Source organism: Thamnophis sirtalis, unplaced genomic scaffold (assembly GCF_051295495.1).
Source record: "Thamnophis sirtalis isolate CommonGarterSnake01/CBP01778 unplaced genomic scaffold, rThaSir2_p1.2 scaffold_1, whole genome shotgun sequence".
NCBI lineage: Eukaryota > Metazoa > Chordata > Lepidosauria > Squamata > Natricidae > Thamnophis > Thamnophis sirtalis.
In genome coordinates this window covers 95,234,123-95,255,096 of record NW_028261381.1, presented here as the reverse complement: position 1 = coordinate 95,255,096, position 20,974 = coordinate 95,234,123, and the positions used below count along the sequence as shown (strand labels likewise).

The 20,974-nt window shown below is 38.9% G+C and overlaps 1 protein-coding gene across 2 annotated transcripts in view; it reads right to left on the bottom strand.

The window, feature by feature from the left end:
* Window positions 1-5,859: 5,859 nt before the first annotated feature.
* TPCN2 (two pore segment channel 2) overlaps window positions 5,860-20,974 on the bottom strand; it is a 43,724-nt gene continuing 28,609 nt past the window's right edge. Inside the window, exons 20-26 of one of the 2 annotated variants that reach the window (XM_087719167.1) lie at window positions 17,349-17,422; window positions 16,212-16,287; window positions 15,645-15,727; window positions 13,349-13,430; window positions 12,381-12,466; window positions 11,129-11,253; window positions 5,860-6,235 (exon numbers count right to left, since the gene is read on the bottom strand). In XM_087719167.1, the coding sequence (XP_087575293.1) occupies window positions 11,175-11,253; window positions 12,381-12,466; window positions 13,349-13,430; window positions 15,645-15,727; window positions 16,212-16,287; window positions 17,349-17,422 (480 nt within the window). In that variant the 3' untranslated portion in view covers window positions 5,860-6,235; window positions 11,129-11,174. Of the gene's footprint in view, window positions 6,236-6,997; window positions 11,254-12,380; window positions 12,467-13,348; window positions 13,431-15,644; window positions 15,728-16,211; window positions 16,288-17,348; window positions 17,423-20,974 lie in introns of those variants that run through there. The other variant, XM_087719162.1, reaches the window with a different exon arrangement.

Sequence of the window (20,974 nt, the reverse complement as noted above, 5' to 3'; positions counted from 1 at the left end):
GGTTTGCATACCGCTCGAATTGCTCCACCGACGACGCCATCTCCACTACACTCCATCTAGCCCTTACTCACCTAGAAAACAAAGACTCATATGTACGAATGCTATTCATAGACTTTAGTTCAGCATTCAACACTATCATTTCCCAACACCTGATGGGGAAGCTGAGCCTGTTGGGCCTGAACACCTCCCTCTGTAACTGGATCCTGGACTTTTTGACTGGAAGACCTCAGACAGTCCGGATCGCGAACAACACCATCATACTGAGCACTGGAGCCCCTCAGGGCTGTGTGCTCAGTCCTCTGCTGTTCACCCTGCTGATGCACAACTGTGCAGCAATGCACAGTTCGAATCACATCATAAAGTTCGCTGATGACATGACCGTGGTGGATCTTATCAGCAAGAATGATGAGACAGCATACAGAGAGGAGGTGGAGAAGTTAACGAACTGGTGTAAAGCCAACAACCTGTCTCTGGATGTAGACAAAACAAAAGAGATGGTTGTTGACTTCAGGAGGACACAACATGACCACTCCCTGCTGAACATCAATGGCTCCTCCGTGGAGATCATAGAGAGCACCAAATTCCTTGGTGTTCACCTGGCGGAGAATCTCACCTGGTCCCTCAACACTGGTTCCATAACAAGGAAGGCCCAGCAGCGTCTTTACTTTCTTAGGAAACTGAGGAAGGCACAGCTTCCATCACACATCCTCACAACCTTCTACAGAGGGACCATCGAGAGCACCCTGTGCAGCTGCATCACCACCTGGTTTGGGAATTGCACCGTGTTGGATCGCAAGACCATACAGCGAATAGTGAGGATGGCAGAGAAGATCATCGGGGTTGTTCTTCCCTATGTCATGGACATATACACCACACACTGCATCTTTAAAGCCAGAAACATTGTGGCTGACCACATGCACCCCTCATACACACTCTTTACTCTCCTGCCATCTGGAAAAATGTACAGAAGCATTCGGGCCCTCACAAATGGACTGTGTAACAGTTTATTTCCACAAGCCATCAGGCTCCTCAACGCAAAGAAACTGAACCATAAATACTTGTGAGCTATATGTAGTCCTGTATCCTGCTCTTTTTCTTTTTTTTCCTATGTTGTCTGATGTAGCACCTTAGTTTTGGGGAAACGTTTAATTTCACTGTGTACTGTACTGCACATTGTTGCAATGACAATAAAACCTACTTGACTTGACTTGATCATTTGGAGCGTTATTTTTCCTTTCAGAGAAAAAATAAAGTCAATAGACTCATTACTCAAGCTATAGGTAATCCTTAATTTACAATCACAATTGAACCCAAAATTTCTGCTATTAAATGAGACGGTTGTGAAGTGAGTTTTGCCCCATTTTATGATCTTCCTTGCCACAGCTGATAAGTGGATCACTGCAGTTGATAAGTTAGTAAACTTTTTTTAAAAGTGAATCTGGCTTCCCCATTGACTTTGCTTGGTGATCACGTGACCTTGGGATACAGCAATAAATATGAATCAGTTGCCAAGCATCTACATTTCGATCACATGATCATGGGGATGCTTCAAAGGTCGCAACTGTGAAAAAAAGTCATGTCACTTTTTTCAGTGCCATTGTAACTTTGAACGGCCACTAAATGAACTGTTGTAAGTCAAGGACTATCTGTTATTTGGAGATAAGAGGGTTAAATGTCTCCTCCTCCTAAAACGTGGTGTTTCAGTTTTGTTCAAGTACAGACTGCCATTGCCGATATATATCTCTTTCATTTATTTTCCTGTCCTCCCAATTTCCCTTCCATTGAAGTCAGCTTGGAATTTCTCTCACAAAACAGAGCTTTGGTCCTTGTTGATCTAAAAGAGAAATTTCAGAATGCCTCTTTACTAAATTCTGTGAGTTTCAACAATCACATTTTTTTTAAAAAAGGAGGAGGTCTGAAATTATGGCTCACTCCATTCTCAAAGTATGAGATGAAAAAAAAATCCTATGATCTCACCATACTTGAACATCTTTTGATGGAACATAGGGTTACAAAACCATTTAAAATGTAAAAATACCATGAGATTATTATCTGTATGCTAGCTGCATGGAAATTTACAAAGAAGATAATAGGTAGAAAGAATTGGGTACATGACTTATGGATCGTATTAGTATTATTTTCAAATATACTTTCATAGCTTAAATTTTACTTTAAATGTAATCTTAGGTACTCAAGAAGTTGGATTCTTAGTCCATCAATGCATTTTATAGCATAGCAACCTATGCTTTATTTTCTCTGAATGGGACCTACATATGTAGACCAACATTCATACACTCCCCAATAAGAAGCAAGAACTGAAATCCCGAAGTTGTTAAAACTTGCTATGGAGTGAGTCTGAAAAAAATATTAATACTTTTCTATAAATCATTAATTATTTGTTCTGTTCTTGACGAATCAAAATATAGGTGTACCCCATTCAAACCGCTGCTTCACTTTTGAAGACACAGTGCCTATGTTTGGTGACAATTCCATTAATTGTGAATTCTTGGTTGAGTTCAAGAAAAGCACATATAAAAGGAATGGGTCAAGGCACTCCTATAAACAGAACCCTTTTTTTTTGAGAGCTATCTATGACTTTATTTAAGCAGAATAAAGCCCATATGGTAATATTTTGGTTACATTTTAAAACATTTGATCTTAGCAGAAGCCTTTTAGGTAGCTCCAAGTGTCATTGCTTTTGGCCAAGTGAAATATATACACTACATAATTTGAACAATCTTTATGAATAAAAGAAAATAAAGTTCTCATAAGACCTATCTCCACATGATGCTATGAAGGAGACTTCCCTCCAAAATTATATTCTTCTGATATGACTCTGGCAAATAAAGCAGTATTCCTACTTCTAACCTCCGTCGCTCTGTCGGCCTTTCACATTTGCACATGCCCAGGAAACATTTCTGTCAAAGTGAAGCAGTGGGCAAATTGAAGGGGCTTGGATTGACGGCATTGAGAAGGAGCACCTTGTCTTTCAAGATATACGAACATACATTCATGGAAAGTACTCAGAATCCAAAATTTGCCCCATATTAGGCCATGAATGAGGTTATCATCTGTGGCCAACAGGTGTTGCTGCTGTTGCCCCCACACATTGGAGTTCTGAGTTAACCACCCCCCATTAGGGTAGGAGGGTCGGTTGCCCACACCTCCAGGAAACAAAGCAGGTGCTTTCCTTGCCCATCCAGCCAGGGGGCTGGTTGAATTACATTTGGAAAGAATAGCCTTGCTTCTTTCATGAAATTCAATTACAGAGAAAGAGAGGTGGCACCTTTTGTGATGCGATGGGACAATCTGCGCTTCTTGTGGCCCCCTTCTGCTGGCTACTTTGATCTGAGTGCTATTGTCTGGCTTTAACACCTTCACCTTTAATTCCAAACAGAGGAGGCCTATCCAGCAGTTTTTCTATAGCAAGAATTGTTCAAGTCTTCTTAATAGGAACCCTCAATTATCCAGGAAGCCAGAAACTAAATACACATAGTTTTGGTGAAATATAAGATTATTCTCACCAGTATTAAAACAAGTAGGAGAGGCCACATTAAAGACTCAGGTTTTACTTTCTAAGACTATTGCTTAATAAAAAGCACACTGGCAACAGCTCAGCAGCACATTAGGGCTGGAACCAGTTCAACCCAAAATGCAGAAAGGAGATGTAACTGAGTAAAATAATACAGGTCAGACAGGCTCTTCAGCTCACCTTAATAAGATCATTATTGTAAAGCCCTATCGCCATATTGACATGACCCAAGCCTGTGGCAGTTCAACACTATAGTATTGCAGATTTGCATCACAATCCTTGGTGGAACAAAACCACACTCCTCAGTTGGGGAGAACTGCAACCTAAGCTGCCAGAATCCAATCCTGCACGATAATTCTCACGTACATTTTAGGATCAGAACAGTGTTGGATTAGGAGGACAGTTTCCTAAATGACCAAGAAAAAATTTCACTCATGCTCAACAAAAGACGTCTCTCGCTTGGAAAATCAAACCATTTGGTCTCCTCTCCTAAATAGCTTTACCACTCTTTCCCTCTTTCAGATGAGTAGATTACAGTAATTATTCATCAGCTGCATAGATATAATGTTCTTAGGCTTCGTGCATTGACTTTTTAAAATTAATTAATGTTGGGTTTATAACCTGGTCTTTATTTCAGGAATTCAATGTGGCATATAAATTATATGTGTACAGGTCACACTAAGCCAGTTTGCAGTTTACCCAGATGTATGCAACACACTAATTTGTAAGCCATGATCTAGAAGCCAGTGGCTGGATTTACATAATATCAAAAACCAAAAACAAACAAATCACTTTTTACCTCAACGTCAACCCAACTGGAACATTCTTTTCACCATTTTTTCCTGCAAGAACCCTGTGAATAGTTGGGCTGAGTTACAGTATCTCCTGGCATAAAGCCACTTGTTAAGTTTCCATGGCTAAAAGTGCATTTGTGTTTGGTCTCTGGAGTTTTTTAACTTCAAACTCATAAACCCTGTAACACAGGAATGGTTTCTAAACATCGGGATATTGTCCCACTGACAATAACCCAAGCAACACTATCACGTCCATGTTCTGGCAAATATTAGCTGAACTTCCTGGAGTTCTTGGTTTACATGATTGACTATCAATGTGAAATGCAGTTTAGGACAAATTATCCATGGTCTGTTATTGTACTTAATTTGGGTAGAATAAAAGCAGATTATTGAGCCCACAATCTAAAGCACAAAGTAATCTACTTTGGAGATCTGACTAGTTTTCTGATGTAATGCTCTTCTTCCTTTGCCACTTTGGGTTGTAGCCATCTTGATTTTTATGAGACCCATCCAAAACATCATTGTTCTCTTGTTTAATACGTGTGAGTATGTGTGTGTTGTAATGTGCCTGCTTATATATGTACATATTGTGGCTCATTGTGCAGTCAGATCAGTACATTTAAAATAGGAGGGGAAATTACTTTTCATTTGTCCTTGACCGGATTGGCAACACTCTGAAGATTATCTGTTTAAAGCAGGGGGAGGCAATGTACAGCTAGAGTGGGTGGTCCAGTCATTTGTCACCACTATCAGAAAGGAAGCTATAACTCAAAAACAGAATTGGCCATCTTTGGAAGAAGTAATATGGCTAAAATATGTTCCCAAGCAAAAATAATTATACTGCCAATACTGGATTCAAGGAATCATGGTCGATCTGAAGATTTTAACTATGTGGCCTCCGTTTTCCATATCATTGTTAGACAAGATTCTCTCTCTCTCTCTCTTCTCTCTCTCTCCCCCTCCCTCCCTCCCTCCCTCTCCCTCTCTCTCTTCCTCCCCCATCCCGAGTTCTTTATTGCTTGTTTCAGGCACTCAAATTATTTCAGCTGCTTTATGTACTGAATAGCAAGAAAAAGCATAGTATAAAAGGGAAAGTGCCTGACATTTTTCTCTCAAGATGAAAAAATATCTACAGCAAGTTTTTACATTCAGCATCAAGTGGTTTACAAAATGAATCACCCATATAGATCTGACATCAACAGCAAGAGCAGCAGCATTTCCCCATCTTAAATAGAATAACAGAGTTGGAAGGGACCCTGGAGGTCTTCTAGTCCAAACCCCTGCTTAGACAGGAAATTCTAATCCATTTCATACAATTGAGTATCCAATCTCTTCTTAAAAACCTTCAGTGTTTAGCATTTACAACTTTTGGTGGAAAGTTGTTCCACTGATTAATTGTTCTGTCAGGAAATTTCTCCTTAGTTTTAGGTTGCTTCTCTCCTTGATTAGTTTCCACCCATTGCTTCTTGTCCTGTCCTCAGGCGCTTTGAAGAATAGCTTGACCCCGTTCTTCATGGCAACCCCTGAAATATTGGAACACTGCTATCATGTCACTCCTAGTCCTTTTCATCAGACTAGACATACCCAGTTCCAGAAACCATTCTTTATATGTTTTAGCCTCCAGTCCCTAATTATCTATGTTGCTCTTCTCTGCACTCTTTCTAGTCTCAACATCTTTTTTTACAGCTTCCATTTTTGTAATTTTTTATTTATAAAAGACGCAGAAACTTCCATGATTTTCTTATCACTGCAAAATGCTTTCCTAAGCGGGTAGAAGAATGCTGCATTCCTAATAAAAAGTATGACTCAGAAATAGTTGGGCTTAAAAGTATGTTCAGAAGATGTTTCTTCTTATTTTCATGTAAACTCCCTTGGTATGTTGCACAGCTTGTAGTCATGTGAGGATTGCCTGTATTTAGAAAATGCAGTTAAATGAAGACAAAATGTTTGCAAGAAAATATATCCAAAGACAAAATTTTCAAATTAAGAAACAACCCCAGTTAATACTCTATACAAGTTTCTTGGAAGCATCAAACCTCAGTCACTGAAGAATTCATACATTCCTTTTTAAGACAATGATTAGATTCATATGCCATTGCTGTTCAACCTAACCAACAGGATTGTTGTAAATGTAAAAATAATGGGAGGAGAGGAACTGAGCCAGGTATTATCTCCCTAACAATTGCAGGATAACAGAAAAAACTATTACTATCAAGTGTGTATGTATGATACACACTCCGTTTATGTGAAGCAACAACTTAGACAACAAGGGAGCAATACCTCCATTGTACTGTACCATGTAGTGGATGATTTTTCGTTCAAAACTAATCTGTAGAAACTGTGCAATATCTGTCTGATGCTATGATGCTGTTATATGATTTACATATTGGCAGTTTTACTCTAAACCAGGGATGTTTAACTGTGTCAACTTTAGGACTTATGGACTTCAATTCCCAGAATTCCCAGCCAGCTATACTGGCTGAAGAATTCTGGGAACAGAAGTCCACAAATCTTAAAAGTTGCCAAGATCGGACTCCCTTGCTCTAAATCTAAGCTCCAACAGCAAAAGGGCAATCATTACCATTATGCATTAAGAAAGCCAAACTGCTTGCGATTCGGGACTTCAGATTTAATGCTAGTAGAAACACAAAATAATTTATAAAACACCAACTGTTTCAAAAATATTTTAATTACATATATCTGTGCTCTTAAAAAAGGACTCACATAGATACATTTTACAATTTCCTTTTTTTTCCAAGTTAATACATAAAACTTCATAATATGCAAGTAACTTTAGTGGTTTCTTCATATGTTCTCAGAGCATGAGACATTCAAAATTATATTGCACTGGTAAACCTGGAGCACTGAATTGCCCAAATTGCACCACTGGAAGAAAAACATAGCATGAAGAATGTTTGGAAGTTATACTTGCTATCCTGAGTAGAGAACAACACTTATTTTTCTTAAGCTTAAAATTAAAGAAACGTTCCATAAAGAATCATGTTGTTCGTAATAGTTGTTACTGATGCCCAAAAAATAAACCAAAGCCAGAGATAGGGGAATTGTCCTCCTGAAGCTATTTCAACAGCCCTAGAAATACAGCTAATAGTGAAAGATGCTACCATCAACATCATCTGGAGTACCAATAGGTCCTCACTGTTGAAGTAAGCTATGAAAACTCTGGGCTGAAAAGAATGCCAGTTTCTGTAGCTATAAATATCTAGTTAGTATATATTAGTAGCATAAAATAGATTTAATATTTCAGAGAAAGGGTACAGCCTCGTTGCTCTTCTTTAACTCTCTTTGTGTAAAAGAATTTTTAAAGAAGGGTAATATTCAAAATGCAATCGATCAGTAATATAGTAAAGAAAGGATTTTCTTTTTGAAAGTAGGAACTCTATTAACAAAGAAAATATATCCAAATGAATGCACATCAGAAATGCAGATCATAGCAAATGAAATGGCTATTGATCAATAACTGTTTAATATTATTTTCTGTTTAAGCAACTGTTTAATAAATATTTTCCTAGATGGTCACTCAGAGATGCAAGAGTGGTATACCAGTCTTTCAGCTTCCAAATTTTGTGTGACATGGAAAACATTGTTTTTCTACTTTAATATTTACTTATCTTGTTATTAATTAATTCTTATTTAAGGGAAGTAGGGAATAACTCAATCTTTTTTTTTTTAGAAAAATGTCTAGCAGTAGCTGCTATATTTGTTCTCCATTTAACATTTCTCAAAAGAAACAAAATCCATCTGGATACACTGGCACGTTCTCCGCAAATCCAAAATGACTTTGCATTTTAAAGGAAAAAAATACTTGGGAGAAAGATATCCTTAGAGATTAATACAGCTATCTCTTAACTATCGCTTCCTCTTTTATTTAAATCAAAAAATACAAAACTGATCTGCGTTTGCATGACACAATAAACTAAAAAGTAGCAATCACATTATAGGCTAATAGGGCCAAAAATCTACCACTGTAAAATGTAACATTTTTCCAGAATGACTTTATGATGCTCTGCATAAAACAAGACAGGATCGTGTTTGGAACACCACAAACTGATTCCAGTTCAGAGGATTAACTTTTGTGAAATCACTGGAGCATCCTTAAATCAGCATGGTCCAGAAAAGAAACATTCAATTTCTAGAAGACTAAGGGTTTGGCCTTAGGCTACACCAATTTCATTTTGAACTATTTCAAGTATAAAACTTCACAAATGTCCCTATAATGAGCACTCAAAAATTGTTTTGAGGCTTCTGGAAGCTGCACTGTTTTGAGATCAATATTTTTTGGAATGTACAAAACCAGCACTTCTGCACTCTGTGTGAGTTCATGCAAAAAACATCTCACTGCAAAATCTCTTGCACACTTTTAAAGCAAACTATTATATGAACCAGCCTACCTGATGAATTAATGGGTCAGTATGTTGTGTGGACCCAGAAAATTGGGTTAAGTAAAACATGGCCTTTATATATGTCAATGTTTTTCAATCTCATCAACTTTAAGATATGTGGACTTCAGCTGTCAGAATTACTCAGGCATTTCCACGTATCTTAAAGTTGCTGAGGTTGAGAAACATTACATATATTATATACACAGAACTATGTTGCCTAAGGAAGAGAATTAATATTTCAATGCATTTTTAATTAATAGCAATAGTAGCAATAATAGCAATAACAGTAGACTTATATACCGCTTCATAGGCCTTTCAGGCCTCTCTAAGCGGTTTACAGAGTCAGCATATTGCCCCCAACAACAATCTGGGTCCTCATTTTACCCACCTCGGAAGGATGGAAGGCTGAGTCAACCCTGAGCCGGTGAGATTTGAACCGCTGAACTGCTGATCTAGCAGTCAGCCTGCAGTGCTGCATTTAACCACTGCGCCACCTTGAGATGACCATAGTTATTTAATCAAATTCTTTAGTGTCAAAAGAATTTCCCTTTCAGCATTGATGAAAAAATTCAGGAGTTAGACAGAAAATAGAAGAATAATTCTATATAGCATCCCTGAATGAATAATTTAATAATAGAATGGAAGCTCTATAATACACTAAATTGGGTTAATCTAGATGGATCATCTTTTCAGGTCAAAGACATAAAAATCTCAGGGAGTCACACCAATAGATGTTTTACATAACACCTGATGGAATCATAAAATAGCCAACTCAAATAAATTGATATGATTAAAAGGACTAAGGGACTTAATTTCTATAATTTTGTTTTTACTCACATGAAACAATGTTGCATTTTTATTAGGTGCCCAAATTTTATGGTCGATGAGTGCCTTTTGAATAATGTCTATGTGTCAGAAATGTTCTCGCAAAATGGGTTGGGGTGTACTCACAAAATGTTTGCCACAATACAAGTGGACAGTTACAAAACTCAATAAAGATAAAGCCAATTATTTCAACTCTTTTCCTCTCCATTACTTATTTCAGCAATGACACACAGATCAGGCTTCACCCAAAAAGGGAAAACAAGGCAAAGTTGAGCCTCAAACAAGAAATAGGGATTGTAACCGGTTCTCTTCCCACAATGGTTTTAGTCTAGATCAGAGATGTCAAACTCGTGGCCTGCAGGCCAGATGCATCATGGCCACGCCCACACCCGGTTTAGCAAAGTGGGGGAAAGTCCTGATACGTCACATGACGCTGCCGTGATGACATGAGTTTGACACCCCTGGTCTAGATTACCTCAAAATTACAAGAGCTGAACCTGATAAGGAAGGGGATTAGAGGAGCAGGGAGACAAAACATTAAGCACCTAAATGTCATGAATTCAAGTCCCGAAAGGCTGCTTGGCACATCATTAATGTAACATACAGTCAACCAGGGTGGATAAAAATCAATGGTTTTTTTAAAAAAAATATTTTAAAAATCACATTTTTTTTAATTTTTATCAAATTTGTTTTAATAAAATGCTTTTGGAATAAAAATCTATAGTTTCCTATTTAAGATACATTAATAATTTAGCTTATTCAGCATGAAATGGAGCTTAGTTATGTAGCATGAGGCTGTAAATTCTGCAATATTGGGGCTGTCAGTGAATCAACAGCACGTCTGAGGAGGAGTTGCTATGGGACAGAGGTGACAGTTGCTCTTTAAAAATTATGATTTAAATCATGTTGATTTAAATCAAGCCTTTTTATTAGTGATTGAAATCATGATTGAAATCATGATTGAAATAGACTTGATTTAAATCAAATCCACCCTGCAGTCAACCAAGGGCTGAAGTGATATTCACATGAAGTTGCTATGAAGATTTGGGCAGATATTAAAACTAGAATTGTATCCTTCTTCTTTCTAAAATAGCTTGCCACAGTGGAACACATAACAACTTTTTATATGAATCCCTAACTTTAGGTTTTAAACTTTTATCCTGTATTTGAAACATTTAGACATTTACTAAAACACTTTTGCAAACAATAAGGCACTGCCCTGGTACGTCACACAACAAATATTAAAAAAGGAAGTTTGCCTCTGTAGTAGGTTTGCATTTTGTATTATCTGTAGCGCTACACCGGACCAGTAGATTTGATTATTTATCTTCCACCACATTTACTATAAAGTGCAGTATCACTGATCCATTTCTCTTTCTTAAAAGCATTTAATACCCCCTAATTCTTTACTCCATAAATCAACTTAAAAGGAAGTCAAATTAGGATTTTAAAAATATGTTTAAAGTGAACCCAAGTGTCCTTTAAAGACCGTCTATTGTAGGCAACGGTCAAAATTAAAATCAAGATTTTAGCGCACTTTCTAGAAAGAAATTAAGAGTTCTCTTTAGCTCTAAAACCTGCATGCAGGGATGATGAGGCTGGATGGCCATTTCCAGCTAGATGTCATCTATATAGATGCATATGTGGATGCTGGTGAAGTCTTGCAATCAATTCTTCCTCCGTTGGTTCTTCTAAAACATCCCTGTAAGAACAAGCCAGAATCACTGAAAAATAGCAGAGCCAGTGTCTTAGGACAGACATTGTACATATTTGTACACACCAGAAATAACTTCCCTAGGCCTTCAACACTAACTTTCAACATTAAAAGCCTCTGTAGTCCATCATTCATGACTCAATTCCCAATAGATAACTTCATATGCAAAATTATATTTTTGCTTTATTTTAAAATAGATTACCTAGCAACTTCGCTAGAGCAGGGGTCTCCAACCTTGGCAACTTTAAGTCTTGTGGACTTCAACTGCCAAGCTTCACTGGCTGAGGAATTCTGGGAGTTGAAGTCCAAAAGTCTTAAATTTGCCAAGGTTGGAAACCCTTGCGGTAGATTATCATATAAAGGTAGTCCCCGATTTACAGCAGTTCATTTAGTGACCATTCGAAGTTACAACAGCAGTGAAAAAAGTGATTTAGGGCTTCTTTCACATTTACGACTGTTGCAGCATCCTCATGGTCACTCCATCCCCTTTTGTGACCTTCTAAAATCAATGGGGAAGCCAGATTCACTTAACAACCGTGTGACTAACTTGGTGGTGGGTTGCAGGTGGTATGCTCCCCCGGTATGGGCATACTGGTGCCTGCCGGGAGCACCAGGTACCATACGGCTCCTGCACGATGCTCCGCCGAGCAGCTGGAGCATTGTGGAGGTGTCGCACGAGGTAAGGACGTGTGCACGCCTGCTGCGTGCGTTCATGTGGTGGACGCTGGGCCCCGTTGCACCGTATTGGTTGCAATGGGCTTCGGAACCCACCACTGCACTCACTTAACTGCAATGATTAATTTAACAAGTATGGCGAGAAAGGTCATAAAATGGGGCAAAAAGTGCTTAACAAATGTCTCACTTAGCAACAGAAATTTTGGACTCAATTGTTGAGGACTACCTCTTAATAAGATAACAAAAATAGGGCAACATGCTCTAAATTCTGGCACTCTCTATATGGATCCCTTGCTGCTGTTTCTCCTTGGAGTGCTTCCTTCTCCTTTAGCCTTGGCAGTAAAAAAAAAATAAAAAATGCACATTTGTCCCACTCTAGTCCTCAGTAAGTTTCTTTTCTCAATTAAAAATATAAAGCGGCTACATTGCTGCGCTTGTACCTGAAGAGGAGTTCCACCGTCATTTGATATTCGACTTCTGAGAGAGATGGCCTATGGCAGCGACGATCCCATTTATGAATAAAATTCTGCAATTGAAGAAGAGGAAACCAACACCATTTCATAAGAGAGAAGCCTCCTACTCAATTCATTTGCAAAATTTTCTTTTTTTAAAAAACTCAAGGCACGTAGCCAATTCATGTGATTAGCATATAATCAGAGATAGCTATTTGTGGAAGTCACAGCAACAAAATTATAACTGTGTTGAAATTTGGGGCTTGAAAGAGGGACAATTCAGTTCTAGAAGATTTAAGGGAAGCTGCTGCACCAATTTCTACGGACGGCGTACTTCCTTTCTTTATTAACAATTCAAAGTAAATACCTTACAAACAGGCATGAAATGCTCCAATCTTTGCTACCAGTTTCAAAGTAAATACCTTACAAATAGGCATGAAATGCTCCAATCTTTGCTACCAGTTTGGAACCGGGAGCGCTTGCACACAGTTCTTCTGTGCATGCGCAGAATCTTCTGCGCATGTGCACAGCATCCATGATGATGTCTGGGCAAGTGCTCCGCCACCGCCACTACCAGTTTGCCTGAACCAGGACGAACCGGCAAAATACCACCTCTGCTTACAAATCAACTCAAAGTAGCCCAACATAAGGTGCTCAAGATAAGTGTCATCAATAATAATATGTAAAGCTTGAGACCAATATTAAAGGGGTGTGTGTGTGGGTGTGTAAGGGGCTTCCATGGAAAGTCACTGACTTTCAACTCTAGTAACCCGATTTAAAAATATATTTTTTTCCAGATAACTTAGTATATGCTGTCCATCCTACTGTGACATCAGGAGATTTGCCAGTCCAAGTGAAACCACCCATAAATGCAATTTGCTACTCCAAGTGAAACCACCCGTAAATGCTCATGTGTTCTTCAGGCCTATCGCTTTGGATGACTAGTCAAGCCTTACCTCTAAAAGCAAGGCTATAAAAAGATTGACCCAGATGACAGAGGAAGTCAGCCACCAGGTGACAAAGTACAATTTTGACCAGCTGTAAAAGAAAAAAAAAGGATAAAATCAAGTCATGCCTATTATTACAATTGCAGTCTTAGAATTCCCTGCGCTGTTTGACCTGTAGCACACCACACATTTCCTGTCTGGTACTCCTTCCAGTTACTTTTACAAATTAAAAAGGTCCACATCCTTGTATTCTCATAGATGAATTATTCCTGCCACTTAGTGTATTTTTCGGAATATAAGACGCACCTTTTTTCCTCAAAAGAGGCTGAAAATCTGGGTGCTTATACACCCATTATAGCATTTTTTGCCTCCCGAAGCCCCGCACCTTCACCAAAATGGCCGTGTATACCCTTGTGGAGGCTTTTAGAGAGCTCCTTGGGGCTGGGGGGGGGCAGAAATGAGCGAAAAACCAACCTTTTTGCCCCTCCCCCAGCCCCCCGCAGCACTCTATAAGCGTCCATAAGGCTATGCATGCAGGGTTTTTTTGACAAGAAATGGGGCGGTTTTTGCCCCTCCCCCAAGAGCACTCAGCAAGCCCCCCCCCCAGGTTATTCATGCCTTTTTTAAAAAAAGAAACGGGCCCGTTTTCATGAAAAATGGGCCGTTTTGGGGAGGTTTGCAGAGTGCAAAAACTTTTTTCCCCCTTTCGGAAAGCTCTTTAACTGATTGATGAGAATTACATTGATCAAGTGCTGTGCCAGAAGAAACACCTACCTATCTACTATATTTCTCTCTATCTCTATTTCTCTCTCTCTATCCCTCTATCTACCTACCTACACACTCTCTCTCTATCCCTACCTACCTACTGTATTTCTGACTCTATTTCTCTCTCTCTCTCTGTATCCCTTTATCTACCTAATTACCTAACTACTCCCTCTCTCTCTCCCTACCTATTGTATTTCTCTCTTTCTCTCTCTCTCTATCCCTCTATCTACCTACCTATTTTTTTTTTTTAAATGCCTCTTCAAAACCTTGGTGCGTCTTATACACCGTAGCGTCTTATACTCCGAAAAATACGGTTTCTTGTGCCTTTTAGCATTCCTTTTCTGGCTCTAGAATTTTCTTGACGATTTTTTTTCCTAAATATCCCTCTGGATACAATCTAAATCCACTCCACTGCTCATCCCAAAGGTGCTTTTTACAAAAGCCAATTGGACTTCCTTGGTTTGTTTGTTTTTTTAAACTTTGAAATCATTTCACTTCTCTGAAGAAGAACTAAAGAAGTTTCTTGGATGAAAAACAAAATGTTTTTAAAAGAAAAAAACCAGAAAGTCCAGTTGCTTTTTGGAAACAAGCACCTTTGGGACAACCATGACCCGGACGATTGACGATCTCCATACTCTATTGCTCATATGTTCTAATCTAATTAAGACCATTATCATTTCTAGATTTTGCAGTTTATGTATCATAATTCACTTTTTAAAAAAAATATCATCTATACCCCTTAGTATACTATTGCTGATTGATGGTTTATCCTGGCAGTGCTCCAGAATAGGCAACCAACATATTCCCACTCTATTTTTCACTTTGTCTGACAGCATAAAACTAATAGAGGATGCTATATATATAGCTCAGAGTTCATCTGTGGGGTCCTTGGGACTTTCTGAGCGTGGTTGTTATTTTGCAGACATTTCACTACCCAACTAGATAACATCATCAGTACTAAGAGCAGTGGTGGGTTCCGGATCCCGTTGCAACCAGTACGCTGCAACAGGGCCAGGCATCCACCATGTGCATGCGTGCAGCACACGCACAGTGCGCACATGAGTACTTACCGCCCCCAACACTCCAGCTGCTCGGCGGAGCATCGCACAGATGCTATATGCTCCATGTGCGTGCGCGAAAGCCCTGATCGGCTCAAATACAGGTAAGGAGGGCGGGTGGGCAGGCCCTCCGGAGCACCGTACAGGAAAGGTACCTGCTGCTCCCAGCAGGCATTGGTATGCCCATACCGGGGCATACTGGTCGTATCACACCACTGACTAAGAGGGAATGGAGTTTGCTGAGTATTAAGGACCATACATTGTAAAACTAACTACAATGATGAGTCTATCATGTAGTAGGGATCCTGGTTTTGCTGTTTCTGCATAGGCCAAGAAAGTAGCAAAACAGAGTATATGGTACAAGATAAAGTGCAGATTTTTTTTTTTTTAAATGGAGACTGTCTGATAATCTTGGAGAAGTTCATGTCTGCATTAGGATACCAAATGTATTGCAAAAGGCATAGCTTTAATTCATTACTCACGGAGATGTATATCTGGAATATGCCTCCAAGAAAACCTGCCAGTTGTTCACAACCATCACATCCCACAAAGTCACTAATGCTGCCTATATTAGGGATAAGAGAAGTAGTTGTAGTGCACATTACTCTATTATGAGAATTTCAGAAAATATAAGAGAAAATGTAGAGCTATCAAGACAACAAACTAGAATAGGGATAGGGATAGGGATAGGGATAAGGGATAAGGGATAGGGATAGGGATAGGGATGGGAAGGGATGGAACGGAACAAAACAGAACAGAATAGAATTCTTTATTGTCTAAGTGTGATTGGACACAAAAGGAATTTGTCTTCAATGCATAAGCTTTCATTGTACATAAAAGCTGTAAGTGATAAATCATAAGCATCATAAAAATATATTCATTATAAATCATAGGATACAACACTTAGTGACAGAATCAACATAAATTGTACTAGGAAACTAAATAAAACAATATAAATTGTAAAGAGGCAAGCAACAAAGTTATAGTCATAAGTAGAAAAGAAAATAGTAATTAAAGCAACTAATTAATACATATTGAATAATACTCACAGCAAAATCATCAAAGTTGTTTGGCCAATACTCCAGTTGTTCAAAAGTGCCACACTTGACAGTTGTATTTACAAAACTATAATGGAATAATAAACAACTAGAAATTATTTCATCGCTGTATGCAATGTGGCACTGCACAGATCAAATGTTAAATTGGCAGATTCTTTTACCATAAGTATACTTTTAGATTTCTTAAAATGAAGAGGAAAATTAAGTCTGGAGATTTTAAATCTATTAAAAATGTAGACAGGATTAAAAAAAGAATAAGATGCTTCAGAACTAAAAGAATATAATGAGAAAGATAAACAGTCAGCCAGATGTTGGAGCAGAAGCATTAACTTTAAATTCAAGAAATACAGGTATTCCTCAACTTACTGGGACTGGAATTTCTGTTGTAAGTCATTGCAGTTGTAATTGAGACAGCCCTATTTTTTACAATGTTATTCATGGAGTTGTGAAGTGGGTGCAGCTTCCCCAACAATCATTTTTGTCCAAAAATTGGCAGAAAAAGATCACAAATCACTTGATTTCAGGATGCTGCAGCTGATTCAAATTTAAAAATCCTCTCCTCTCTCTGTAGTCTTATGTAGGTAGTTCTCGGATAACCATTTGTTTAACCACCATTCAAAGTTACAACAGCACTGAAAGAGTGACTTACAACCGGTCCTTACATCCACAACCATTGCAGCATCTCCATAGCCACATGATCAACATCTAGGTGCTTGGCAACTGGCATTTATTTATGACAGTAGCTGTGTTCCAGGGTCATGTGATCTCCATTTGCAATCTTCCCTGCTAGTTTCAACAAACCAAATTAAGGGGGAAAGCTAGATTCACTTAATGAATATAGTTTACTGAACAATCAAGGTGGGAACTGTGACAAAAATGTTGTAAATGGGGTGAGACTCACTGGACAACCACTTTGCTTACCAATGGAAGTTCCAGACCCAATTGTCATCGTTAAATCAAGAACTATCTTATAAATTAGCCTTATTTGCACAAGAAACACCACAATTGGGCTGTTGTTATTAACATTTAGAAGTTTTACAGATCTATTTCCATGCTGAGGCTATATAAGCCAACTGTATTTTCTGGCCTTCTTGCAAGCAGGAATGGCATGCTAATTTCCCATCTTACCTGACATTGCCCATGGGAGTGATGGTTCCTCCAAATAGCTCCATGCCAATTATTGCAAATGCATAGAAAGCCACCTGAAAGAAAAGTTGACATGAAACTGAAGCCAACTGAGAACTTTGCAACAACACAGTGTAAGGTTCATTTAGTTGATGTAATAAATCAGAGGTATGGATTATCGTTGAACTCTGATTTCCCCTCCCTGTTGCTTAAGCTTATACTACTGTCTGCATCACACTTCCAGGAGAGTGACCCCATGATTTGATGCTCATTCATTTACATAAATACAGTTGCGCCATTTTTTTGTTCAGAGCTATCAACAGACTGCACAAAGCATTTGCTGAAAATCACTGCATTGCTCTGGAGAAACAGCAACTGGCAAATCCAGGGTTACACTTAACGTATGTCTTGTCCCGTTACCTGGACTTGTCGTAGTCAAACTTATATTTTCCAGGAACACAAAAAGAATTGTTAACTTTGAATTATAAAAATAGAGGGGGAATAAAGACAGCAAATGTGCAAAAGAGTCTTGTTTGGCAATCTTAAAAGTAGATATAATCCAGAAAATTTAAATCATGTTCCTATTCATATGGTTTCTAACTCTGTAATGCTCTTCCTAATGTTATAACACCTTCTCCACTCACATTGTTTGGGGTGCTGCAGCCAAATATCCCAATAACCTAAACGTTATATACTACTATTCCTATAAATACAGCATGTCCAGGTAGGCTGTAGTGCTTCTGCACATAATAGATGTTCCTTCAAACAATTAATTACTTCACTGTGATTCTCATTACCCTGATTTTCAGATGGGCACTAAGCAGAGATGGGTTGCTCCCAGTTCGGCCTGGATCAGGCGAACCGGTAGTGGCGGTGGCGGGAGGCTCCACCCACCTGCCCGGATTGTTCTGCGCAGGTGAGCACGAGCACGAACAAACTGGTAGCGCTGGGATTTGCAACCCACCTCTGGCACTAAGTGCTTTCTGGCAGAAAAGCATCATAACATCTATATGTAGTTTTTTTTTTAGATGTCAACTTATTTTTATAAAAATGGTCCGATAAATGCATTCAAATGTTATCTATGGGGTCTATTTTTTTAAGGAATAAAATGTATCTCAGCAAATCTAACAGTCACTTAGAAAAGTATTAATATGTGGCATACACAAATTGTATGTCTATTACATATTATTTCTGGCCTTGCTTTAAGGAAGATAAACATTTCAGTGAGCCTGGGAAAATTGTTGGTATTTATGTCTCTGTTATGGAAAGATCCCATGAATTATCTGCCAAACTATTTGAAAGATTTTAATTGCACTGGATTATTTTCAACCTGCAATGCATAAATCTGCCAATAGGTGGAACTGTCCTACTTGTGATAATCATAGAAACTCCAATTAATTATTATGTAAATCTCTTAAAATGAATTAGATAATATATTTTAACAAATGCACACAAATAATTGCATGTCTCAAAGCAACAAGAAGCGTTTCTCCAACTGGAGAAAGAGAAAAAAAGAGAGAAAGAGAGACACAGAGAGAGGGAAACAGAGAGTCAATACTGACCACTTTGAAATATAACGGATCCTGATTATAATTCAAAGGATCCATTAATAATAACCAGATATAAGGAAATGAAGAACAAGTAGGAGAATCAAATTCAGGTATTAATATTTAAAGATATGATTCTCAGAAAGACCACAAGTGAACAGAAAAAAATAAGGATAGAAGCTATTTAACTGAGACCATAACAGCTGATAGAATTAGAATGATTCTCTTTCTCCCTCTGTTGCAAACTTGTGGAATTGTCCAATAACGTTCACTACATTTACTATATACCCTGTTCCTCCCAAAATAAGACCTCCCTAGATAATAAGCCCAATCAGACTTTTGAGCGCATGCGCTAAAATAAGCCCTCTCCCGAAAATAAGCCCTCAATGAAAATATTGCAACACAGCAGCAGCCATGAGGTGACTACATTTACCGCCTCCTGCACCTCAAAAATAATAAGATCTCCCCCAAAATAAGGCCAAGCACTAATTTCGGGGGTCAAAAGACCTGTCTTATTTTTGGGGAAACAAGGTAACATCCAATAGAAAACTCTGGGTCACTCTAAGGCAAGAGGTATTTTAATGACAACATCTAACTGATCTTTGCTAATCCCAGAATATTAAAACTACTTGGATGAGAGACAAGAAATCCCACATCCATACACATGACTAAGTAAAAGAAAACATTCTGGTAAACTACTAGTTCCAAATTAAACTACATGCACCTGTTGCAGGAATGTTGCAATGATGGTTGCAACATCCCTGCAATCATGTGATCGCAATGTGGGTCTTGGCTACTGGCTCTCATTAATGTCAGTCGCAGGATTTTGAGGCCACGTGATTGTGACTTGCAACCTTCCCAGCGAGCTTCTGACAAACAAAACTCAATTGGGGGAACTGGATTCATTTAACAAATGCATGAATCACTTAATGACCACAATGATTCACTTAACAACTGTGATAAAATGGCTGGAAAACCAGGTTGTCAGGCCTATAGTTATGTTCCTTTTAGGATCTTTGGCCTGCCACACTTTCTATTATTTCACTATGCTGTTTCATTAGTGTAGTAGTTGGGAGGGGGGAAATGGAAAGGAGTAGAATTGTGGAATGTGTTGTTGTCATTCTTTTCTAGAAGCCCAAGGTCAACTTTTGTCTCCGCACCTCTACACCTGACCGGAACCAGCTGGGTGGAGATGTCAGCATGGGCGAAGAAGATTGGACCATGTGATGGATTTATGGGTATGGGGATAAGATCATGAACTTTCAACTGGGTGGTATCCCAGGAATTGTTCAGAATTGGGATTCCACAGATGGTTGCCAACATGTCTGTTTTATTAAATTGAAACTTTAAGGATTGCTTTGCCTTAGACTCTGATTTAATTCTGCATGATATTTGGAATGCTGACACAGGTCCTGTCACACACTTTATGACTGTTCTGGCTTATGATGGAAATTCCAATCCCAATTATGGTCTTAAGTTGAGGACTGCTTATACTTTAATTATTAGTTTTTTTCTTTTGAGAAAATGAGAGCTGAAAACAGAGTGTCAGTCTGTCTGTGGGTATAGTGATTAAAGACACCAACCTGGAAATCAGGAGACTGTGAATTATAGTTCTGCCTTAGTCACAAAGCCAGATGGGTGATTTTGGATCAGTCACTCTCTCCTCAACTACAGAAGCAATGACAAACCACTTCCAAAAATGTTGCGAACTACAGAGACCTCTCCAGTACAGTAGTTGCTAGGATCTAAGACTGTTCCAAAGGTGTGCATGCAAACACACACACACACACATACACAAATACCAGGGGTGGGTTTCTCGTCCCGTTCCAACCGGTTCGGTTGGAACGGGGCCGGCAGCGTCCTCATGCACGTGCGCAGTGCACGCATGCGTACTAGCGTCTGTGCAATGCTCCAGCTGCTCCTGGAGGATCGTGCAGGCGCTGTATGCGTCCTGCGCATGCGTGGAAGCGCAGAACTCGCCAAACCGGGTAAGGAGCGTGGGTGGGCGGGTGGGCCCTTCGCCGTTCCCGGAAGTTACTTACTTCCGGGTTCGCCGACCAACCGGTTCGCGGGGACCGCCGC